At 43.0% G+C, this 22,302-nt stretch overlaps 1 protein-coding gene across 4 annotated transcripts in view; it reads right to left on the bottom strand.

Moving 5' to 3' along the window:
• The window catches only part of RALGAPA1 (Ral GTPase activating protein catalytic subunit alpha 1), a 236,193-nt gene that overhangs the window by 10,851 nt on the left and 203,040 nt on the right, over nucleotides 1-22,302 (bottom strand). For all 4 annotated transcript variants that reach the window (XM_077262721.1, XM_077262692.1, XM_077262701.1 and 1 more), the window contains one exon: nucleotides 7,802-7,932. In XM_077262721.1, coding sequence (XP_077118836.1) covers nucleotides 7,802-7,932 — 131 coding nt within the window. The remainder of the gene's footprint in view (nucleotides 1-7,801; nucleotides 7,933-22,302) is intronic.

The following is a 22,302-nucleotide window of genomic DNA, read 5'->3' as shown; positions in this document are numbered from 1 at the left end:
AGGGCCCCTGCTCTTCTCCATCTACACCTTTCGCCTGGGACAGCTCATAGAATCTCAAGGGTTTCAGTATCGCCTCTATGCTGATGACACACAGATCTATCTCTGGACCAGATATCTCCACCCTACTAACCAGAATCCCACAATGTCTGTCCGCTATTTCATCCTTCTTCTCCGCTAGATTTCTAAAACTTAATATGGATAATACAACCCCAGGCAAAAATGATGTAATCACAGGCCTTGGAGGATGTTCATTCAGTTGTTTAATTTTGTAGGAGAAAAAGCAGATCACAGACATGGCACAAAACTAAAGTCATTTCAAACGGCAACTTTCTGGGTTTAAGAAACACTAAAAGAAATCAAGTTATTAGTTATTAATGGTTACTTTTTTAACCAAGCATAGGGGAAAAATTATGGATTCACTCAATTCTGAGGAAAAAATTATGGAATCACCCTCTAAATTATAATTCCCAAAACTAACACCTGCATCAAATTAGATTTGCTCGTTAGCTAAAAAGGAGTGATCACACCTTGGAGAGCTGTTGCACCAAGTGGACTGACATGAATCATGGCTCCAACAGGAGAGATGCCAATTGAAACAAAGGAGAGGATTATCAAACTCTTAAAAGAGGAATATGATGATTTCCTTTATTGTGCGGGGATTTGATCATGGTTTTGGGTGTTACACTGTCACACTAGTTTTTTACATCCATTTCATTTCTTCATCCCTCCAGCGCGGATTCAGTTTCTTTTACACACATCGGTATTCTATTGACAGCGGTGGCACCTCCCTGTCCTGTTTTCCTGCAGCTGAGGGATCTATCCATTTTTTGGTGAGGTAGCGCGTGTGTATTTTTCTATACCTTAAAGCAATAAGTCTCCAAAACAGGAAATGCACAACAAAACAAATGAGGAACGAATGGGTGGAAACTGGAGTCAACGTCTGTGACCGAAGTGTAAGAAACCGCCTAAAGGAAATGAGATTTACATACAGAAAAGCTATACAAAAGCCATCAGTAACACCTAAACAGAAAAAAACAAGGTTACAATGGAGTATGGAAAAGCAATCGTTGAATGTGGATGAGTGGATGAAAGTCATATTCAGTGATGAATTGCGAATCTGCATTGGGCAAGGTGATGATGCTGGAACTTTTGTTTGGTGCTGTTCTAATGAGATTTATAAAGATGACTGCCAGAAGAGAACATGCAAATCTCCATGGGGCTGCATGTCAGGTAAAGGCACTGGGAAGATGGCTGTCATTACATCTTCAATAAATGCACAAGTTTATGTTGATATTTTGGACACTTTTCTTATACCATCAATTGAAAGGATGTTTGGGGATGATGAAATCATTTTTCTAGATGATAATGCATCCTGCCATAGAGCAAAAACTGTGAAAACATTCCTTGAAAAAAGACACATAAGGTCAATGTCATGGCCTGCAAATAGTCCGGATCTCAATCCAATAGATAATCTTTGGTGGAAGTTGAAGAAAATGGTCCATGACAAGGCTCCAACCTGCAAAGCTGATGTGGCAACAGCAATCAGAGAAAGTTGGAGCCAGATTGATGAAGAGTACTGTTTGACACTCATTAAGTCCATGCCTCAGAGATTGCAAGCTGTTATAAAAGCCAGAGGTGGTGCAACAAAATACTAGTGATGTGTTGGAGTGTTTTTTTGTTTTTGTTTTTCTTGATTCCATAATTTTTTCCTCAGAATTGAGTGACTCCATAATTTTTCCCGTATGCTTGGTTAAAAACTGTAACCATTACTGACTACCACATTTTTTGTTCTTGATTTCTTTTAGTGTTTCTTAAAGCCAGAAAGATGCCATTTGAAATGACTTTAGTTTTGTGCCATGTCTGTGATCTGCTTTTTCTATAAAATTAAACAACTGAATGAACATCCTCCAAGGCCGATGATTACATAATTTTTGCCAGGGGTTGTACAGAACTCATCATCTTTCCCCCATCTCACTCAATCCCCCCAACGGACCTATCCATTAAAGTAAATGGCTGCCTACTCTCCCCAGTCCCAGAAGCTCGCTGCCTCGGGGTTATTCTTGACACTGATCTCTCTTCTCTTTCAAACCACATATACAAGCCCTTTCCACTTCCTGCCGACTTCAACTCAAATATATTTTACGGATCCGTACATTCCTCAACCAAGAATCTGCAAAAACCCTAGTGTATGCCCTCATCATCTCTCGCCTTGACTACTGCAACCTCCTTTTCTGTGGTCTCCCCTCTAACACTCTCACACCCCTCCAATCTATTCTAAACTCTGCTGCCTGACTAATCCACCTGTACCCACGCTATTCCCCGACCTCTCCCCTCTGTCAATCCCTGCACTGGCTCCACATTACCCAAAGACTCCAGTTTAAAACCCTAACCATGACATACAAAGCCATCCACAGCCTGTCTCCATCATACATCTGTGACCTCGTCTCCCGGTACTTACCTGCACGCAACCTCCGATCCTCACAAGATCTCCTTCTCTACTCCCCTCTTCCCACAATCGCATACAAGATTTCTCCCGTGCATCCCCCTACTCTGGAACTCTCTACCACAACATATCAGACTCTCAACTACCATGGAAACCTTCAAAAATAACCTGAAGACCCACCTCTTCTGACAAGCCTACAACCTGAAGTATCCACTGCTCGACCAAGCCACTGCACGACTAGCTCTACCCTCGCCTATTGTATCCTCACCCAACCCTTGTAGATTGTGAGCCCTCGCGGGCAGGATCCTCTCTCCTACTTGTTTTTATTATGTATACCCCCCTCCTCACATGTAAAGTGCCATGGGATAAATGGTGCTATAATAATAAATAATATATATATATATATTATATTTACATACATATAAAAAATAATAAAAAAGTTATACCCAACAGACTGAAGGAAGATGAAGCAACAAACATGTAAATCAACAAGTCCATAAAAGTTTACAATATAAGGGGGCACTTACAATATAAGGGGGGCAGAAAGAAGGATAGGAGGAATCAGGGGAAAAGTGCTTCATAGTAAGTAAGGCGAGCCAATTCTGGTCAGAGGATCAACCACTTGTATTGTGTAGTAGTTCGGTAAGGATAGAAATGTGACATTTTCAGGCAATGAAAGAAAGAAGGAAAGGAGAAATCAAGCTTTACATGTAATGGAATGACATGACAAGTTGAAGATGATCTGTGGAAGGATTCCTCAATGATAGACCATGTTCACAGGCGATCAGATGACTGATGCGCACAATGTCAGGATCATCAATAGCAGCACGTGGTAGACTAAGAAGGTGGCACAAACAATACAATTCGTACTGGCAGCTTTACCGTCACCCTCCCAGACGCAGGACAGAACTTTGTCTGACACCATGGATTATTCAAGAATTGTAATGTTGGGTGGAGTCAATCATGTGCTGTGAATAATAAACTGGGTATTATGTGCACCTAATTATCGGACAGCCATGGATATTTTTGGTAAAAAATCAGGGCCTTTTGGGTTTTCTTTAAAAAAAGTTTTTGCCAGAAATGTTGCAATTTTTGTAATTTTTCACACTACTTTTGGTCAGCTCTACCATAAGAGATGTTGAGTGTCAAAGCCCGCCCAATGAATTCATCAAAAGTTGAAGTGTAATGGAGTAACATTTCTGGCGAGTAGCATGCCAGTGATAAGATGCACCTAATCTATTAGGTGCCATGCGCCTCCTAATAAAAGATTCCTGCGCGGCCCCCATTAAAATTCTGCAATTCCAGTCTTAATAAACTGGGGTCAAAGAAATCAGACCCAATGTCTTGGAAGATGGAAATAAAATCAGGTTTAGGAGAGGAAAAGAAAAGCCTCTTACTCATAGTATAGGTGATAACTTCCACATTGGAGGGAGCCTGAGTGATAAGACCCCCACAACTCTCAGATGACAGGTATTCTGCCCCCCGTTTGAATGGACCAGCACTGCATATGCTCAACCGTCCTGTTGCTACATTCATTCTCGATGGAACTGTTAGTGAAGCTGATTGCTATACATCCTGACATTGATTTTACAGTAAGTACACCAGCCTCATGAGTTTTAAAATAAAAATTTAATAATATATAAATAATATATAAAGCTTGTAGTGTGAGATCTGGAGGCACATCTGTTTTGATACAGTAGGAAAATTAAAGATAGCAAATTGTCTTTATGCTAAGGGTACTGTCACACTCTGCAACTTTCCAACGATCACGACCAGCGATACGACCTGGCCGTGATCGTTGGAAAGTCGTTGTGTGGTCGCTGGAGAGCTGTCACACAGACCGCTCTCCAGCGACCAACGATGCCGAAGGCCCTGGGTAACCAGAGTAAACATCGGGTTACTAAGCGCAGGGCCGCTCTTAGTAACCCGATGTTTACCCTGGTTACCATCGTAAAAGTAAAAAAAAACCAAAACAGTACATACTCACATTCCGGTGTCCGTCAGGTCCCTCGCAGTCTGCTTCCCGCTCTGACTGAGTGCCGCCGTAAAGTGAAAGCACAGCACAGCGGTGACGTCACCGCTGTGCTCTGCTCTTACTTTACGGCCGGCAGTCAGTCAGAGCGGGAAGCAGACTGCGAGGGACCTGACGGACACCGGAATGTGAGTATGTACGTTTTTTTGTTTTTTTTTTACTTTTACGATGGTAACCAGGGTAAACATTGGGTTACTAAGCGCGGCCCTGCGCTTAGTAACCCGATGTTTACCCTGGTTACAAGCGAACGCATCGTTGGATCGGTGTCACACACACCGATCCAACGATGACAGCGGGAGATCCAGCGACGAAAGAAAGTTCCAAACGATCTGCTACGACGCACGATTCTCAGCAGGGTCCCTGATCGCTGCTGCGTGTCAGACACAGCGATATCGTATGGATATCGCTGGAACGTCAAGGATCGTACCGTCGTAGAGACAAAAGTGCCACTGTGAGACAGTACCCTTAGGGAATGGACGATGTGAAGCTCATTGAGAGATCAGGGTTGACATAACTTTGGCGAGTGACTGATAAGAATGCACAGATACGAAGGTATTCGTTGGGTGGAAGGAATGCAAAGTACAAATGCAAGATGGTAAGGAATCCATTAGCAAGCACAGAAGATATCGATAAGACAAGTAAATAAAAGATACTATAGTGGCTTAAAAGCGAAGGTAGGGTTGGAAAGCGGAAGAAAAGCGGGAGAACGTGGACCAGTTGAAGCTGAAAATGTGAGTGAAAATTCCAGATGTTGAAGACACATTGTAAAAAGAAGGTACCGTATATACTTGCGTATAAGCCAAGTTTTTTAGTTCATTTTTGTGTGCTGAAAATGCCCCCTTGGATTATACAGGAGTCACTGTCCCAGAAGATGGCGTGGGAGGGGGAGCGGCGGAGCAGCAGTTCACAGAGGCAGGAACCAGCTGCTGCGGTTAAAGCCTCTGTCAGCTGGTAAAGAGAAATGAATATTCACTGCACTTGCAGTGAACATTCATTTCTCTTATAGCGTGCGCACAGTGTCAGCAGCAGTCGCCGGCTTTAAAGCAGCGGTCGGGCTCTCACAGGTGCCCACTCATTAAGGTAATGAATATTCACCTCTTTCCATTCCCATTGGCGTGGAGAGATGTGAATATTCTTTCCCTTAATGACTGTGGACACGTGATCGCTCAGCCGTAGGAGCTGTGGATACCGGAACAAGATGCTGAGAGGGCGAGCAGGGAAGGTAAATAGGATTTTTTTTAATGCTTTTCTCATGGGAGTCACGCATACAAGGATAGGGATGAGGAGCCATGCAGACAAGGATAGGAATAAGGAGCCATGCAGACAAGGATGAGGATAAGGAGCCATGCAGACAAGGATGGGAATAAGGAGCAATTCGTACCAGAATAGGGATTAGGGGACAATGCATACCCAGCTTATACTCGAGTCAATACGTTTTCCCAGTTTTTCGAGACAAAATTAGGTGCCTTGGCTTATACTCAGGTCGGCTTATACACGAGTATATACGGTGATTATGGATTACTTTAAAATAGGAAGCAAGATGGTGGCCACCAAGATCAGGAACTGATGCTACAATTAAGGAGCCAAAGAGGGACGTGAAACAGAAAACCATTTGTGACGGAAAAAGATGAGATACAAGGGTACCTATCAGAGTTGGTACAAATGTATTTGGCAAGCCCTATTCCATCAGCCATGACAGTAATCTGTGCCCGTTGAAATGGGAGAGGGAGAACCTCCTCTTTCCCGATTGTGGACGTGGCTCTTGTTTTGATTAGCTGGCTAGGAGCATTTTTATAGCGTGATGTACATGTAAAGTAATTCCAGGCCGTCTAATCAAAAGAAGAGCCGCAAACGTCATCAGGTAAGAAGAATTCTTCTCCCATTCAAGTGTCCACAAACTACCATCATGGGACGTGCGAATCAGTTCGCACCCACTCAAGTATCGACAGCTCTTCTTAAAATCTATTTCCTTCCTAAAGTGCTGTAGATCAGAGGGGAGCCTGGTCCTGGCAACTCTCCAGTGCGCTCCACAATTGGCAGAAATTATTGCATGAGCGGGCACAGACCAGAAAACTGGATTGGTAAGTACTCTACCATCCTCACCGATATCAGGACGATTTTAGGTAGGGGCTAGATATTAAATAATAAAATGATAAGTACCTTTTGAAAAAAAAAAAGGCTTGTTTAGCGTGGATGAGGACATCATTGTAGAATCGGGAAATGAGTTTGTACTGATTGGCATTAGCCCATTAGGGGGACATTTCATTGTGTCTGTCAAGAACGGGTGGGCGCTACACGATCCAAATTAATGTATGGTCGCAAAGAACAGCAGCCAGGTTAGGACGAAGGAGGAGGTATCAGGACACTTGGTAGGTGGTCCAAAATCATGTAATTTAGATTTCAATGAATGCAACTGCTATGTGTTATGGTGAAAGACCAAAGACCTAGTTGGTATATGTATAACTATTATAAAGAGTGTTTATTTTTTTAAAAGTATGGAGTCGGCCCAGATGGGAGATGTGCAAAGAAGCTGTTGTGCTCCATCCTGTACACTTCGCAGAATATTTCCTGAGCATTGGGCCACCGATAAGAACAAAACGGGATGTGTAGATGAAATACACAAAAGGCCAATAAATGCCATATTAATAAAGCGTTTACAGCATTGTGTGGTGCAGACAACGGAATCTGTTACCAAACTTAAGAATGTCAGGCAGGCACACAAAAAAGACAAAACCTAATTGAACTTTTTTTTTTCTTTGCAGCCAGATGGCAGAACATGTTGTCAACTTTCAGAAAATAGATCAACGTAGCGACTCAGTCTGCTCAATAAGATTTACCTGTTCCAAGTTGGCAAAGTCAAAAGCTTCCTGAACACTTAGGATTCAGTAAGCGGAGAGTGTGCCGAAATATGTGCACCGGGCACGCCACTCGTAAAATTCATGTCTAGCAAAAAAAATGGACAATCCACATGGAGGGATGGTGGACAGCAGTGAAGCATTAGACCCGGACCAATTCCTTGTTATCGGAGCATGAATTGTAAGTAATTGCTTAGGCCTCATTCAGACAGCCAGAGTTTTTTGAACAGAAAAACACAGACCATTATTCATCATTGTTTCATTAATAATTTTGAAAAAAACAAGACAAAACAAAAAAAACAAAAGTTATATCTGTGAAAGTTATGGATAGAAGTCATACGTTAATCATAAATGTCTGAATGAGACATAAAGGTCTGCACCAAATCCTAAATTTCATTGGAGGTAATATAAAGAAATAAAAATTGTAGAACTAAAGCAAGATCATTATGCATAATAAGGAACAGTACTTACGTGCATTCATCAGATGATGGTGGTTATGGTGTGGAGCTGGACAGAAGACCTGTGCAGCATAATCCTCAAAGGTGGTTGGCTCCAAATGTTGCTGAATAATGAGATCCAAGTACCGCATTCTCTCCTCAAAGCTTCAGTTTTGGGGGGCAGGTTAAGAAAAAAAGTGAAAAGTCGAGATCGCAGCACTTACATTGAGCGCCTAGATGCTAAAGGGGACATTTACCATTTCTAAAAGGTTTGTGAAAATTGAGACATTTCATTAGTCTCAGCCAAATCATCAATGTTTGATGCAATCTATTACATAATGTTTTAGTACCTATGCCAAAACTTAAAAATGAGAAGAAATGGGGGCTTAGCTAACCTTTTGGAGTGAGGAACAACATATTTATGATTGCATTTCTACATGAAAGTTGCACAATCTAGACAGCCATCTTGAGAAGGGCATGGAATAAATGCATATTAGAGCCGTTTTAAACAAGTGTTAAAAGTCACAATTTGTGCCATTTGAGCCACTGGTCTCTGGCTATTTGCTAACATTAGGAATATTAATTAACAAAAGAAAAGGGTAGCGGTGTTCTTGAAAACGTATATAAAAAAAAATATCTAAATTTGCACTAAATGTTATCATTTACATGCAACATTAGGCACATTGGTCTATTACTCTTATCTATTATTGGGAAGTGAACTACCACGCTTCAAAAGATATGCTGGCTCAATTTGTGTCAGATTTATCATAAAGGAGCGACATCTGATAATTATCTGGTTGCAGAGTTGACTTGAGTACGCTAACGATTTGGTGGTACAAATTCCACCATTTTTAATAAATGTCAGGCAAAGTCTCATCCTCTAACTCATGCTAAGTGCAATTTAGTGAGGCCCCACATACACTTTAGAGTTGGGGTCCCCCATACAAATTAGACTGTTGTCCAAAGCAGTCGATATTGGTGGATTTGGCTAAGTTTAGGCTAACATCAGCTGAATCCAACAATATCGACAGGTTCGGACAACAGTCCAGTTTATATGGGAGACCTCGGTTAAATCCACCAGTATCGCCAGGTTTGGACAACAATCTAATTTGTATGGGGGACGTCAGCTAAATCCACCAGTATCGACAGGTTCGGACAACAATCTAATTTGTATGGGGGACTCCAACCGAAGATGTTTGGGAAGATAAGAATTAGGCAAGTCTGATTTCAGACTGACAATACTTTTGTTCTCTAAGGCCGGGGTCACACTTGTGAGAAACTCTCACGAGTCTCTCACATTAATACCAGGCACTGTCGACGGCACTCGGACCGGAGTGTGCGGCTGCGTATTTCTATGCAGCCGCACGCTTCGGTAGGATTTACGTCTTTTTACATCAGTTAAGGAATTTGCTCTTCAGACCTTCTGGGGTCATCACAACATAGAACCAGACCCATTCAGAGGACCATAAAACAATAAGACTTCCTTATCTATGAACTGTTCCAATATCTATTTCTATCCCTCTCACATAATGATAATTCTGCTTCACATCACGTGTATAAATATGTGATTTTTCAGAATTTGAATTAGTCTTTGCCTGATGAAGGGACCTGAGTAGTCTGGAAAGCTAGCAATTTGTTATCATCTTTTCAGTTAGCCATTAAAAGGTATCAACCACTCATGTCTAAATATAAAAAAAATACCATTACTGATTAGTATACCATACAAGTAGAACTGTGCACACAGTGCTCTAGTCACTTACAACAGGTGTACTTTCCTGAAGGCACAGGTGTATGGCACTTTATGGTGTAAAGTAAGAAGAACAGACCATACACAGCTGAAAAGAAAGCCAGAATGCAAACACGCAACCTACCGACTGACAGCAAAAAGGTGCACTTTTAGTCTCCTTCAGGTTAACGGAGCCCTATAGATATATTTAAATTATAACTAACAGCTGAGGTTATATACAACAAAGACCAAATCCACACACTCTGCGACTTACATTGGAGTTTATGGTAAGTTGCAACTTGCAACACAAAATCCTACACTCTTGTACATATTTTGTGACTTTGTGTCGTAGTACATCGCAAGTCACAACCAGATACCATTTGAGACCATTACATCCAATACGACGCTGTGTAGACCAGGCCTAATAGATCTCTCTTTTTGGATATATGTAGACCGCTCTACTTTCCACAGTGAACCATAGATGAAGTGGAGAAACCGTAGATGATCGGCTCGGCGGACCCCACTCATCAGGTGGAGGTATGCACTATATACTAAACCTTACCTATTTGTGGTCACAAGCAGCATTTCCATTTACTGAATGTGGGGTGTAGAATATTTTGGGGAAAGTAATTCTTCATTTCCTCTTTGGCCTGTGTAAATATAATGGGAGCAGGAGACTGAGAGGACTACAGACGTTGCATAAGGAGGAGTAGGAATAAATAGGAGTGATACAAATGCCGGGATATTTACACCTGTCCTTGTCTATTTGGACATTTTGTAGGGAACAGATATAAAAATACGGTAAATAAAAAAATGGACTGAATAGAAGCTAAAACAAAACAAGAGCACAGCTGTATATTATATTGGGAATCAATGGCAGATATAGGCATATAGTTGCAAACATCTCCATAAACGTGAACCTAAAGCGACTTCACCAAATTGATATACTAATACATCTAATAATTCCGAATGCCAACTCGTCTTCAATGGCTGGATCTGAGGAGTGTATCCATGTGGAGGAAAGGCGACCGGAGCGTCGCCCAGCTGCCGATTTCTGTGCAGTTAATAGAATCTTCAGATTCGCAGCAAGTCTTCCTTGCACATGAAAAACTGCCCTTTGTCTATTACCAAAACTAATTTTCTATTTGGCTGAAAAAGAAGAAGCAGAAAAAAAAACAGTTCTCTTCTGCCTCCCGTGGAGCTTTTCATTAGGTTTAGTTCGCTGAACTTCTAAGCTATTCCTCCGAGGCAGAAAGGTAAAAAACAGGGAGACGAGATGAGCTTGTTAGCACATTACAGAAAAGATATCTAAGAGGGTCCTAGAAAATCCCACTGGTGTGTTAACTTCTCTCTGTCGGCGTGCTGGGGATGAGGCGCCTCTGATTGATCACTCGTGTTCACACTACTAGTTGTACGACGCTGTATAACCAATACTTTACATTAACACAAACACCCTGCAAATATTCCGATATTGTCTGTTCAACACCCGTCATGGCTCCAGAATAACGAGTATGCCCAAACAGATCGCGATCAATGGGAGCAATGACAAGTTCTTCAAAGGGTCAACAAAGGGTCTTCAAAGGGTCAACAATTCGGAAATCTGATTGCAATTTTAAGGGTGATTTTCCAAGGGTGCAGAAAATCCAATGAGTATTACTGTAGGACCTAGGCTTTATCCATTAGGTACCTTCCACATTGCAGCTTCTAGGTCAAGAGGATCTCTCCTATTTAGAGGGTGGAGAAAATCAGTCTGCAGTCAAAACCTCATAGACTCCTATTTAAGTCAAAGAGGTGCATCAGAAGTCGCCGAGATCCATAAGAAAAACTGATCTGCGTTACTCAGTTATGAATGGAAGCCTAAGCCATTGTAATAGGACTGAAAATTATATATATATATATATATATATATATATATATATATATATATATATATATATATATATATATATATATATATAGGAAATTTACCACTAGCTGACCACACGACACAAGTACAGGCTATGGGAATCCATGCGAAAAAGGAGATGTGCTCCAGATTCTCTGAATCCAAGCATTTATTAGAAAATGCTTCTTAAAAAAACCATGGCAATCCATGCACCCAACGAGGCTCTTCGGCATTTCAATACACACTATACGGACAACAATACGGGACACGTCTCAAAGTCAGTTTGTGAATTCAAGTTTCTCATTCAGCCCATCGGTGTATAACATCCAGCCCCCCCCTCCCGGTTATACAACATCCGTCAACACGCCCCGGATGTATAATTAATATCAGTCTCATTGCTCCCAGCTGTATCACATCCGCCCCCTCGTTCCGCAATGTATAACATCCGGCCCCTCGCCCCCCGATGTATAACATCTGGCCCCTCGTTCCCCCGGTGTATAACATCTGACCCCTCGCACCCCCCCCCCCCCCGTGTATAACATCCATCCCCTCGCCCCCAGGTGTATAACATCCGGCCCCTCGCCCCTGTGTATAACATCCGGCCCCATGAAAACAAGAGAATTGATTAAAAAAAACAACAAACCAAACACTTCTACATAAAGCTGTGCCACACATAATCTGAGCACCTTATTATGAGACACAAATTGGATGTAAAGTAGATATGCACGAGGTAATGCTCAGAGCTCGCATTGATGGAATGCATCTTCAATTTACAATTACCAAACGGAATTTCTCATATCCTGTAATCACCTGAATGTACCCAAGAAAACAGATCACAATGGCAGATGAAGACAAAATAGGAACAGAAAACTCAATAGTTTGCACATGCAATCGAGTAACATGAAGTACATGGGCCCCAATGCAATATCTCCAACAGCGCCACCAACTATCACAGGAACATTTTTGCTCCCGAAGCTCTGAGGTCTGAATGCAGCTGCGACCCCTGCACCTACTACAGTTATACTCCCATGTACATGGATTCCAGACTATGACCTGCTGCCAGCACTTCTCAATAATATGACTGTGGGGGCTTCACAATTAGACCCTTTAATAGTTCATTATAGGTGATTAGTTTTGAAAACAATTCACAGCATGTACCATCAGATTTGGTGCCACGCAATCCCACGGATGGCTGCCACGTTCGCGAATGTTGTGATCAATCTTAGGAATTAGCCCTTAAACAGCGCCATATACTGTGTCTCTGGGGGGACATATTTATGTAGAAAAAGAGAAAATCCAGCTCCGGAATAAAATTAAAAATACATTTTTTTATTTCAACATCTTTAAAATTGAAAGGCTGCTTACATGTGGCAGACAAGATTGTTACAAAAGAAGAGCCATATAATCGCTGAACGCGTTTCGAGCACTCCCAATGCTCTTAGTCCACAGCGTATATATGAGCAAACCAGATCGACGTATAAAACCGTTTTCCACAGGTGAGTAGCTGCAATAATAATTTCATCGACGTATGAAACCTAATGGAAAGATGCATAGCACCTGACAAAGCCAAGCCAATGAGAAAGTGCAGCTGTAAGAAAACACAATTAACAGCATACGTGCTTCGTACATAATAAATATATGGAGTAACTCCAAAAAACAACCTGCAAGAAAACAACCTGAAGTTTTCAATAGTGCAACATAATTTCATTTTTGAGATTTAACCCTAAGGGTACCCTGGCGTTCAATAAGTATATCCAAAAGGCTTCCCTATCTCGTAGCTTTTTTTCTCTATCTCATCCGCGTGTGTCTTTATAAGCTTGTTCTATCGCATAGACTCTTAAATGTGTAGTTTGTCTATTATCCATATAAAGAAATAGAACAGAAGGCGGCACTCACCAGTTTGCTGTGATGAACATCTTTAATGTGTCTTTAATCCATATTACAGGTTATTTTAGACACATTCCAGGTGATAGCGAGGGAGCGGGGAGTGCAGGTGGACGACGGCCGTTTCGTGCAGTCAGCACTTTTACGGGTCCTCGCTATCACCTGGAATGTGTCTAAAATAACCTGTAATATGGATTAAAGACACATTAAAGACGTTCATCACAGCAAACTGGTGAGTGCCGCCTTCTGTTCTATTTCTTTATATGGAAAATGAGATGATCACTGTGTAATAGGCAGAGCACCTGAATCCAGTGACTGTTGGCAATCCGCAAGTGAGAGGAATAGCAGCATATAACAGCACATGATTGACTGGGGAAAGAAAATATCCTGGTGCCATTCCACTCCAAAGACAAAGTTTGTCTATTATGTGTCTTGATAAAGTGACTCGATACATTTGATACATGACGAAGTGTGGGCTGAACGATGTCCAAAAGATGTTCCCTAAATCTATCTTTTAACTTTCTTATCGTGGAACCCACACATAAAAGTTTACAATCCACGCATTCTATAATATAAACTACATGATCAGAATTGCAGTTTAAAAAACCATTTATAGGGAAATTGTTTTTATTTTTAGAACAGGAAAAATTTACAGTTTTTAGTGTAAAGACATGTTTTGCAAGGATGCGTTACGCACTTAAAAAAACCTTTAGAAGACAGCCAATGTGAAGAATTTTTTGGTTTACCAGGATCAAGAAAGCTAGGAGACAGGGCGTTGCCTAGTGTAGGGGCAAGTCTACATATTATTCTAACACCATCCCGAAGAATCGTATCCATGATTTGATAGTCTCGCAAAAAAATTTAAATTGCGTTGAACAATCTCCGAGATAGATTTAACATGTGTACTGTAAGTAAGTACTAAAGTTGGTCGTTCTGTAGATAATTTAGTAGATTTTTTCACTTTGCTATCATGAGTATTAGTAGTGTTTATGAGATCCGATCTCAATTTGGTATCTGCTATATTGAAAGCACGTTCTATAGTCCAGTTGGGTATGATCTGTTAGTGAGACGTTTTCTAATGACAGATTTTTTACGATTGAATGCTAGTTCACTACTAAAATTAAGTCTGGCTCTAAGTGCTTCCCCTACAGGAATGGAATGAATAGTATGCGATGGGTGAAAACTTTGTGCGTGGAGTATAGTATTGCCAGCAGTTTGTTTGTGATATGTTTGGCTCTGAATAATGTCATTTGGTGAACCTGAAAGGCATAAGTCTAAAAAATACAATGGTTTTCAAAAGTGTATGTAAATTTTAGATTAAACGGGGTAATTATCCATATAAAAAATGAAATGTGATATATGATCTTGATCGCCATTCCAAACCAATAATAAATCGTCTATGTATCTTGAATACCATTTTATATTCTCTAAAATGGATTATCGGAACAAAAAATATATTGTTCTTCCCACCATGCCACATATTTACGTAACAAGAAATTGCCCAGCCGGGCCACGATCGAGGCTCTTCTGACAGCTGTGATAAGGTTGTCCAAACCTCTGCTTACTGCCATACCAATCCAATAAGCATGACGTGATAATAGGGGAAGACGGCTAACTAGTCCAGGGCTCCCAAACTCCAATCCTCACGGCCCCCCGACAGAATCATCAAGGCATCAGAAATTGCCACGGCTTCTCTCACAAGTCTGGATTAAACAACGCGACATATAAAGCTTTCTGATATGGTTCTAAAATCAGTGCGGGGGGCCGGATGACTGGGAATGATTCTATAGAAGTCTATGGGATGTGTTAGGGCAATAGCTGAAAGTGTTGTTCACTTATCAGGACATTATATATATACTAGATGGTGGCCCAATTCTAACACATCGGGTATTCTAGAATATGCATGTCCACGTAGTATATTGCCCAGTGACGTAGTATATTGCCCAGTGCCGTAGTATATTGCCCAGCCACGTAGTATATTGCCCAGCCACGTAGTATATTGCCCAGCCACGTAGTATATTGCCCAGTGACGTAGTATATTGCCCAGTGACGTAGTATATTGCCCAGTGACGTAGTATATTGCACAGTGACGTAGCATATTGCACAGTGACGTAGTATATTGCCCAGTGACGTAGTATATTGCCCAGTGACGTAGTATACAGCACAGAGCCACGTAGTATATTGCCCAGCCACGTAGTATACAGCACAGAGCCACGTAGTATATTGCCCAGTTACGTAGTATATTGTCCAGTTAAGTAGTATATTGCCCAGTTACGTAGTATATTGCCCAGTTACGTAGTATATTGCCTAGTGACATAGTATATTGCCCAGCCACGTAGTATATTGCCCAGTGACGTAGTATATTGCCCCGTGACGTAGTATACAGCACAGAGCCACGGCCCAGCCACGTATGTCACAGGTTAAAAAATAAACAATAAACATATACTCACCTTCCGAGGGGCCCCTTGTAGTTCTGTCGCCTGTGTTCGGTTCAGGCGGCAGCTTCCGGTCCGAGGGTGTGATGACGTCGCGGTCACATGACCGTGACGTCACGGCAGGTCCTTCTCGCGCAAGCGCGCAGGGCCTGCTATGATGTCGCGGTCACATGACTGTGACGTCATGGCAGGTCCTTCTCGCGCAGGGCCTGTGATGACGTCGCTGTCACATGACCGTGACGTCATGGCAGGTCCTTGTCACACACCAACCTTAGCACCGGAACCTGCCGCTTGCATGGACCGGTCACCGGAGCGTCGGAAAGGAGGCGGAAGGTGAGTATATAATGATTTGTTATTTTTTTTTTTAATTATTTTTAACATTAGATGTTTTTACTATTGAGGCTGCATAGGCAGCCTCAATAGTAAAAACTTGGTCACACAGGGTTAATAGCGGCGGTAACGGAGTGAGTTACCCCCGGCATAACGCGGTCCGTTACCGCTGGCATTAACCCTGTGTGAGCCGTGACTGCGTGGAGTATGGAGCGGGCGCCCGGCACTGACTGCAGGGGAGTAGGGAGGGACTAATCGGACTGTGCCCGTCGCTGACTGGTCGCGGCAGCCATGACAGGCAGCTGGCGAGACCAATCAGCGAATGAATAACCGTGACGGAAGTTGCCGACAGAAAGACGGAAGTACCCCTTAGACAATTATATATATATATATATATATATATATATATATATATATATATATATATATATATATATATATATATATACATACACTCACCGGCCACTTTATTAGGTACATCCATGCTAGTAACGGGTTGGACCCCCTTTTGCCTTCAGAACTGCCTCAATTCTTCGTGGCATAGATTCAACAAGGTGCTGGAAGCATTCCTCAGAGATTTTGGTCCATATTGACATGATGGCATCACACAGTTGCCGCAGATTTGTCGGCTGCACATCCCAAAGATGCTCCATACAAGGCAGGATGGATCCATGCTTTCATGTTGTTTACGCCAAATTCTGACCCTACCATCCGAATGTCGCAGCAGAAATCGAGACTCATCAGACCAAGCAACGTTTTTCCAATCTTCTACTGTCCAATTTCGATGAGCTTGTACAAATTGTAGCCTCAGTTTCCTGTTCTTAGCTGAAAGGAGTGGTACCCGGTGTGGTCTTCTGCTGCTGTAGCCCATCTGCCTCAAAGTTCGACGCACTGTGCGTTCAGAGATGCTCTTAGGCCTACCTTGGTTGTAACGGGTGGCGATTTGAGTCACTGTTGCCTTTCTATCAGCTCGAACCAGTCTGCCCATTCTCCTCTGACCTCTGGCATCAACAAGGCATTTCCGCCCACAGAACTGCTGCTCACTGGATTTTTTTTCTTTTTCGGACCATTCTCTGTAAACCCTAGAGATGGTTGTGCGTGAAAATCCCAGTAGATCAGCAGTTTCTGAAATACTCAGACCAGCCCTTCTGGCACCAACAACCATGCCACGTTCAAAGGCACTCAAATCACCTTTCTTCCCCATACTGATGCTCGGTTTGAACTGCAGGAGATTGTCTTGACCATGTCTACATGCCTAAGTTGCCGCCATGTGATTGGCTGATTAGAAATTAAGTGTTAACAAGAAGTTGGACAGGTGTACCTAATAAAGTGGCCAGTGAGTGTATATATATATATATATATATATATATATATATATTATACACACACAGCTCAAAAAAATAAAGGGAACACTAAAATCCCACATCCTAGATATCACTGAATGAAATATTCCAGTTGTAAATCTTTATTCATTACATAGTGGAATGTGTTGAGAACAATAAAGCCTAAAAATGATCAATGTAAATCACAACTAATATCCCACAGAGGTCTGGAGTTGGAATGATGATCAAAATCAAAGTGGAAAATGAAGTTACAGGCTGATCCAACTTCAGTGGAAATGCCTCAAGACAAGGAAATGATGCTCAGTAGTGTGTGTGTGGCTTCCACGTGCCTGTATGACCTCCCTACAACTCCTGGGCATGCTCCAGATGAGGTAGCAGATGGTCTCCTGAGGGATCTCCTCCCAGACCTGGACTAAAGCATCCGCCAACTCCTGGACAGTCTGTGGTGCAACGTGACGTTGGTGGATGGTGCGAGACATGATGTCCCAGATATGTTCAATCAGATTCAGGTTTGGGGAACGGGCAGGCCAGTCCATAGCTTCAATGCCTTCATCTTGCAGGAACTGCTGACACACTCCAGCCACATGAGGTCTGGCATTGTCCTGCATTAGGAGGAACCCAGGGACATCCGCACCAGCATATGGTCTCATAAGGGGTCTGAGGATCTCATCTCGGTACCTAATGGCAGTCAGGCTACCTCTGGTGAGCACATGGAGGGTTGTGTGGCCCTCCAAAGAAATGCCACCCCACACCATTACTGACCCACTGCCAAACTGGTCATGCTGAAGGACGTTGCAGGCAGATCGCTCTCCATGGCGTCTCCAGACTCTGTCACATGAGCTCAGTGTGAACCTGCTTTCATCTGTGAAGAGCACAGGGCGCCAGTAGCAAATTTGCCAATCCTGGTGTTCTGTGGCAAATACCAAGAATCCTGCAAGGTGTTGGGCTGTGAGCACAACCCCCATCGGTGGACGACCATCCTCATGGAGTCGGTTTCTAACCGTTTGTGCAGACACATGCACATTTGTGGCCTGCTGGAGGTAATTTTGCAGGGCTCTGGCAGTGCTCCTCCTTGCACAAAGGCTGAGGTAGCGGTCCTGCTGCTGTGTTGTTGCCCTCCTACGGCCCACTCCACGTCTCCTGTTGTACTGGCCTGTCTCCTGGTAGCGCCTCCAGCCTCTGGACACTCCAATGATAGACACAGCAAACCTTCTTGCCACAGCTCGCATTAATGTGCCATCCTGGATGAGCTGCACTACCTGAGCCACTTGTGTGGGTTGTAGAGTCCGTCTCATGCTACCACGAGTGTAAAAGCACAACCAACATTCAAAAGTGACCAAAACATCAGCCAGAAAGCATTGGTACTGAGATGTGGTCTGTGGTCCCCACCTGCAGAACCACTCCTTTATTGAGTGTGTCTTGATAATTGCCAATAATTTTCATCTGTTGTCTATTCCATTTGCACAACAGCATGTGAAATTGATTGTCAAACAGTGTTGCTTCCTAAGTAGACAGTTTGATTTCACGGAAGTTTGATTTACTTGGAGTTATATTCTTTTATTTTTTAACACTTTAAACCGTAGGCAGCAGAAAGAAAGAAAAAAACACAAACATACTCCAGCTTGGAGAACCACTGGTCTCAGACTCACCCTTGCACGGGACGGGCGTAACAAAGCGGCTGCCTGGTCAGCGACGTCCACCAGGTGCCATTCCCAGGGTTGCTATGAGTGTTGCAGCATGTGTAATCCATCAAATCAGGCTAACTCCAGCCTAGCTCCTCACACACTGCATAAAGACCATGTGCCAAACAAAAACTCAATTAAATAGCTCATAACCACACCCACAGGTGAGGCACCTATCACATGGGCTGATCACGTGACTGTGACATCACTGCGGGTCCTCAACCTTAGGAAAAATTCAGGCCAAATTTTATCATGCCGGGAGAAATATATCCGTCCAGCACTACACCACTATATTACGTGTATATATATATGTATATATATATATATATATATATATATATATATATATATATATATATATATATATATATATATATAGTACAGACCAAAAGTTTGGACACACCTTCTCATTTTCTCATTTAAAGATTTTCTGTATTTTCATGACTATGAAAATTGTACATTCACACTGAAGGCATCAAAACTATGAATTAACACATGTGGAATTATATACTTACCGGTAACAAAAAAGTGTGAAACAACTGAAATTATGTCTTATATTCTAGGTTCTTCAAAGTAGCCACCTTTTGCTTTGATGACTGCTTTGCACACTCTTGGCATTCTCTTGATGAGCTTTAAGAGGTAGTTACCGGGAATGGTCTTCCAACAATCTTGAAGGAGTTCCCTGAGATGCTTAGCACTTGTTGGCCCTTTTGCCTTCACTCTGCGGTCCAGCTCACCCCAAACCATCTCGATTGGCTTCAGGTCTGGTGACTGTGGAGGCCAGGTCATCTGGCGTAGCACCCCATCACTCTCCTTCTTGGTCAAATAGCCGTTACACAGGTTGGAGATGTGTTTGGGGTCATTGTCCTGTTGAAAAATAAATGATGGTCCAACTAAACGCAAACCGGATGGAATAGCATGCCGAGGCAAGATGCTGTGGTAGCCATGCTGGTTCAGTATGCCTTCAATTTTGAATAAATCCCCAACAGTGTCACCAGCAAAGCACCCCCACACATCACACCTCCTCCTCCATGCTTCACGGTAGGAACCAGGCATGTAGAGTCTATCCGTTCACCTTTTCTGCGTCGCACAAAGACATGGTAGTTGGAACCAAGATCTCAAATTTGGACTCATCAGACCAAAGCACAGATTTCTACTGGTCTAATGTCCATTCTTTGCATTCTTTTGCCTGTCCTTAGCAGTGGTTTCCCAGCAGCTATTTTACCATGAAGGCCTGCTGCACAAAGTCTCCTCTTAACAGTTGTTGTAGAGATGTGTCTGCTGCTAGAACTCTGTATGGCATTGACCTGGTCTCTAATCTGAGCTGCTGTTAACCTGCGATTTCTGAGGCTGGTGACACGGATAAACTTAACCTCAGAAGCAGAGGTGACTCTTGGTCCTCCTTTCCTGGGGCGGTCCTCATGTGAGCCAGTTTCTTTGTAGCGCTTCATGGTTTTTCCCACTGCACTCGGGGACACTTTCAAAGTTTGCCCAACTTTTCGGACTGATTCACCTTCATTTCTTAAAGTAATGATGGCCACTCGTTTTTCTTTACTTAGCTGCTTTTTTCTTGCCATAATACAAATTCTAGCAGTCTATTCAGTTGGACTATCAGCTGTGTATCCAGGGGCTGGCTGGCAAATTTTAGCCTGGGGGGCAAGCACACAGCAGTGGCCCATGAGTCGCGGCCCATCCTTAAAGGGGTTGTCGGATCTTAAGCTACATGTCTACAGTCACTATGTGTGAATCCTCATATCGTGCGCACTGTGAGGATTCTCTGGTGCCGGCACCGGGAACAGGTGGTCTTGTTACTGCAAGCATGCGAATATATATATATATATATATATATATATATATTTATTTATTTATTGACACACACAGTCCTACTCTATAGTGACAGTCACACACACAACCTCACTGTATAATGACAGGCACAGCCCCACTGTATAATGACACGCACAGCCTCACTGTATAATGACACACACGCACAACCCTACTGTATAATTAATGACACACACACAGCCCCACTGTATAGTGACACGCATAGCCCCACTGTATAATCTCACGCACACACACACTGTATAACCACACACCCAGGGCCGGACTGGGACAAAAAAAACAGCCCTGCCACACAAACCCCACCAGCCCACATACTATAACACTCCCCATCCCCGATCAGTAAATTTTGCTATACTTTGTCCTGCCCTTCAACACTCCTCTTAAAGGCGTTACTTGAAGAGCCACATGTGAATGGCGCCACAGTGTGTATGATCGACCACAGGTCCATTTACATGGTGCTCTTTACACCGCAGGCAGGCGCCGGGGACACCCTGGGGATGAGGAGAGCCCAGACAATGGCAAAGGACTGAGGAGGACAGCGCCCAGTGACCACTCTGCAGAGGAGTCACAGCAGAGGTGCCATCTCCCTCACAGGGGACCAGCGCTCCTCCTGCCGCCCAGCAGTCTCTGCTCCGGAGCCAGGCACCGCCTCCTCTTTTTTCATTAGCGTCCCCGGCGCCTGCGCTGTATGTTTGAAGGGCAGCGCAAACTGCACATGCCCGAAAAAAACTTAATGAAGGAAGGAGGAGGCGGCGCCCGGCGCGCAGAGTACTGAGTGATGGCTGGGAGGCGTTTGTGTCAGGGGGGAAAAGACATGCCCCCCTGACTAACTACATGTATGACAGGCAAATTCTAAAAACGATTACGGTATTTCAGCGTTGGAAGGGACCCGAACTAAAAGAGCCACTTTTAGGGGGGGTGACAGGTTCCCTTTAATACAGGTGCTCATTAGGGTGGAATCACAGTAGCATATGGCATCCGATGTGATCTGCCAATGATACTTGGCTCTTGCTCTGCTGTGAGCGTGAGCCAAGTGTCCGTGCTCCAATGCTCTCGCAGCACAGGTGTGGAGGAGACGGATAAATTAATTTCTCCATCTCCTCAATGGTCTGACTCGCCGTGTATCAGACTGCAACATCTGCTGAGAAAAAAACAAACGACTGCACACGGACAGCAAGTGAGAAGAGAATCGTACCACTTTTGTGGAAGAAAATGGAACAGTTTTTTTTTTATACTCTTTATTAGTCCATGTGGCAACATTTCACTTCCATATCAGAGAAATGTGCAGTTATGGATCCGAAACGTTGCCACATGGGCCAATAAAGTGTACGCTACTTTTCTCACAATTAATCAGAGTGATAGATAGACAGATACACACACATACACAATAAGAATAGATACTGAGAATTAC

This window comes from Ranitomeya variabilis, chromosome 1 (assembly GCF_051348905.1).
Source record: "Ranitomeya variabilis isolate aRanVar5 chromosome 1, aRanVar5.hap1, whole genome shotgun sequence".
NCBI lineage: Eukaryota > Metazoa > Chordata > Amphibia > Anura > Dendrobatidae > Ranitomeya > Ranitomeya variabilis.
The sequence above is the reverse complement of the archived record's forward strand: the minus strand, read 5'-3'. Positions and strand labels throughout refer to the sequence as shown.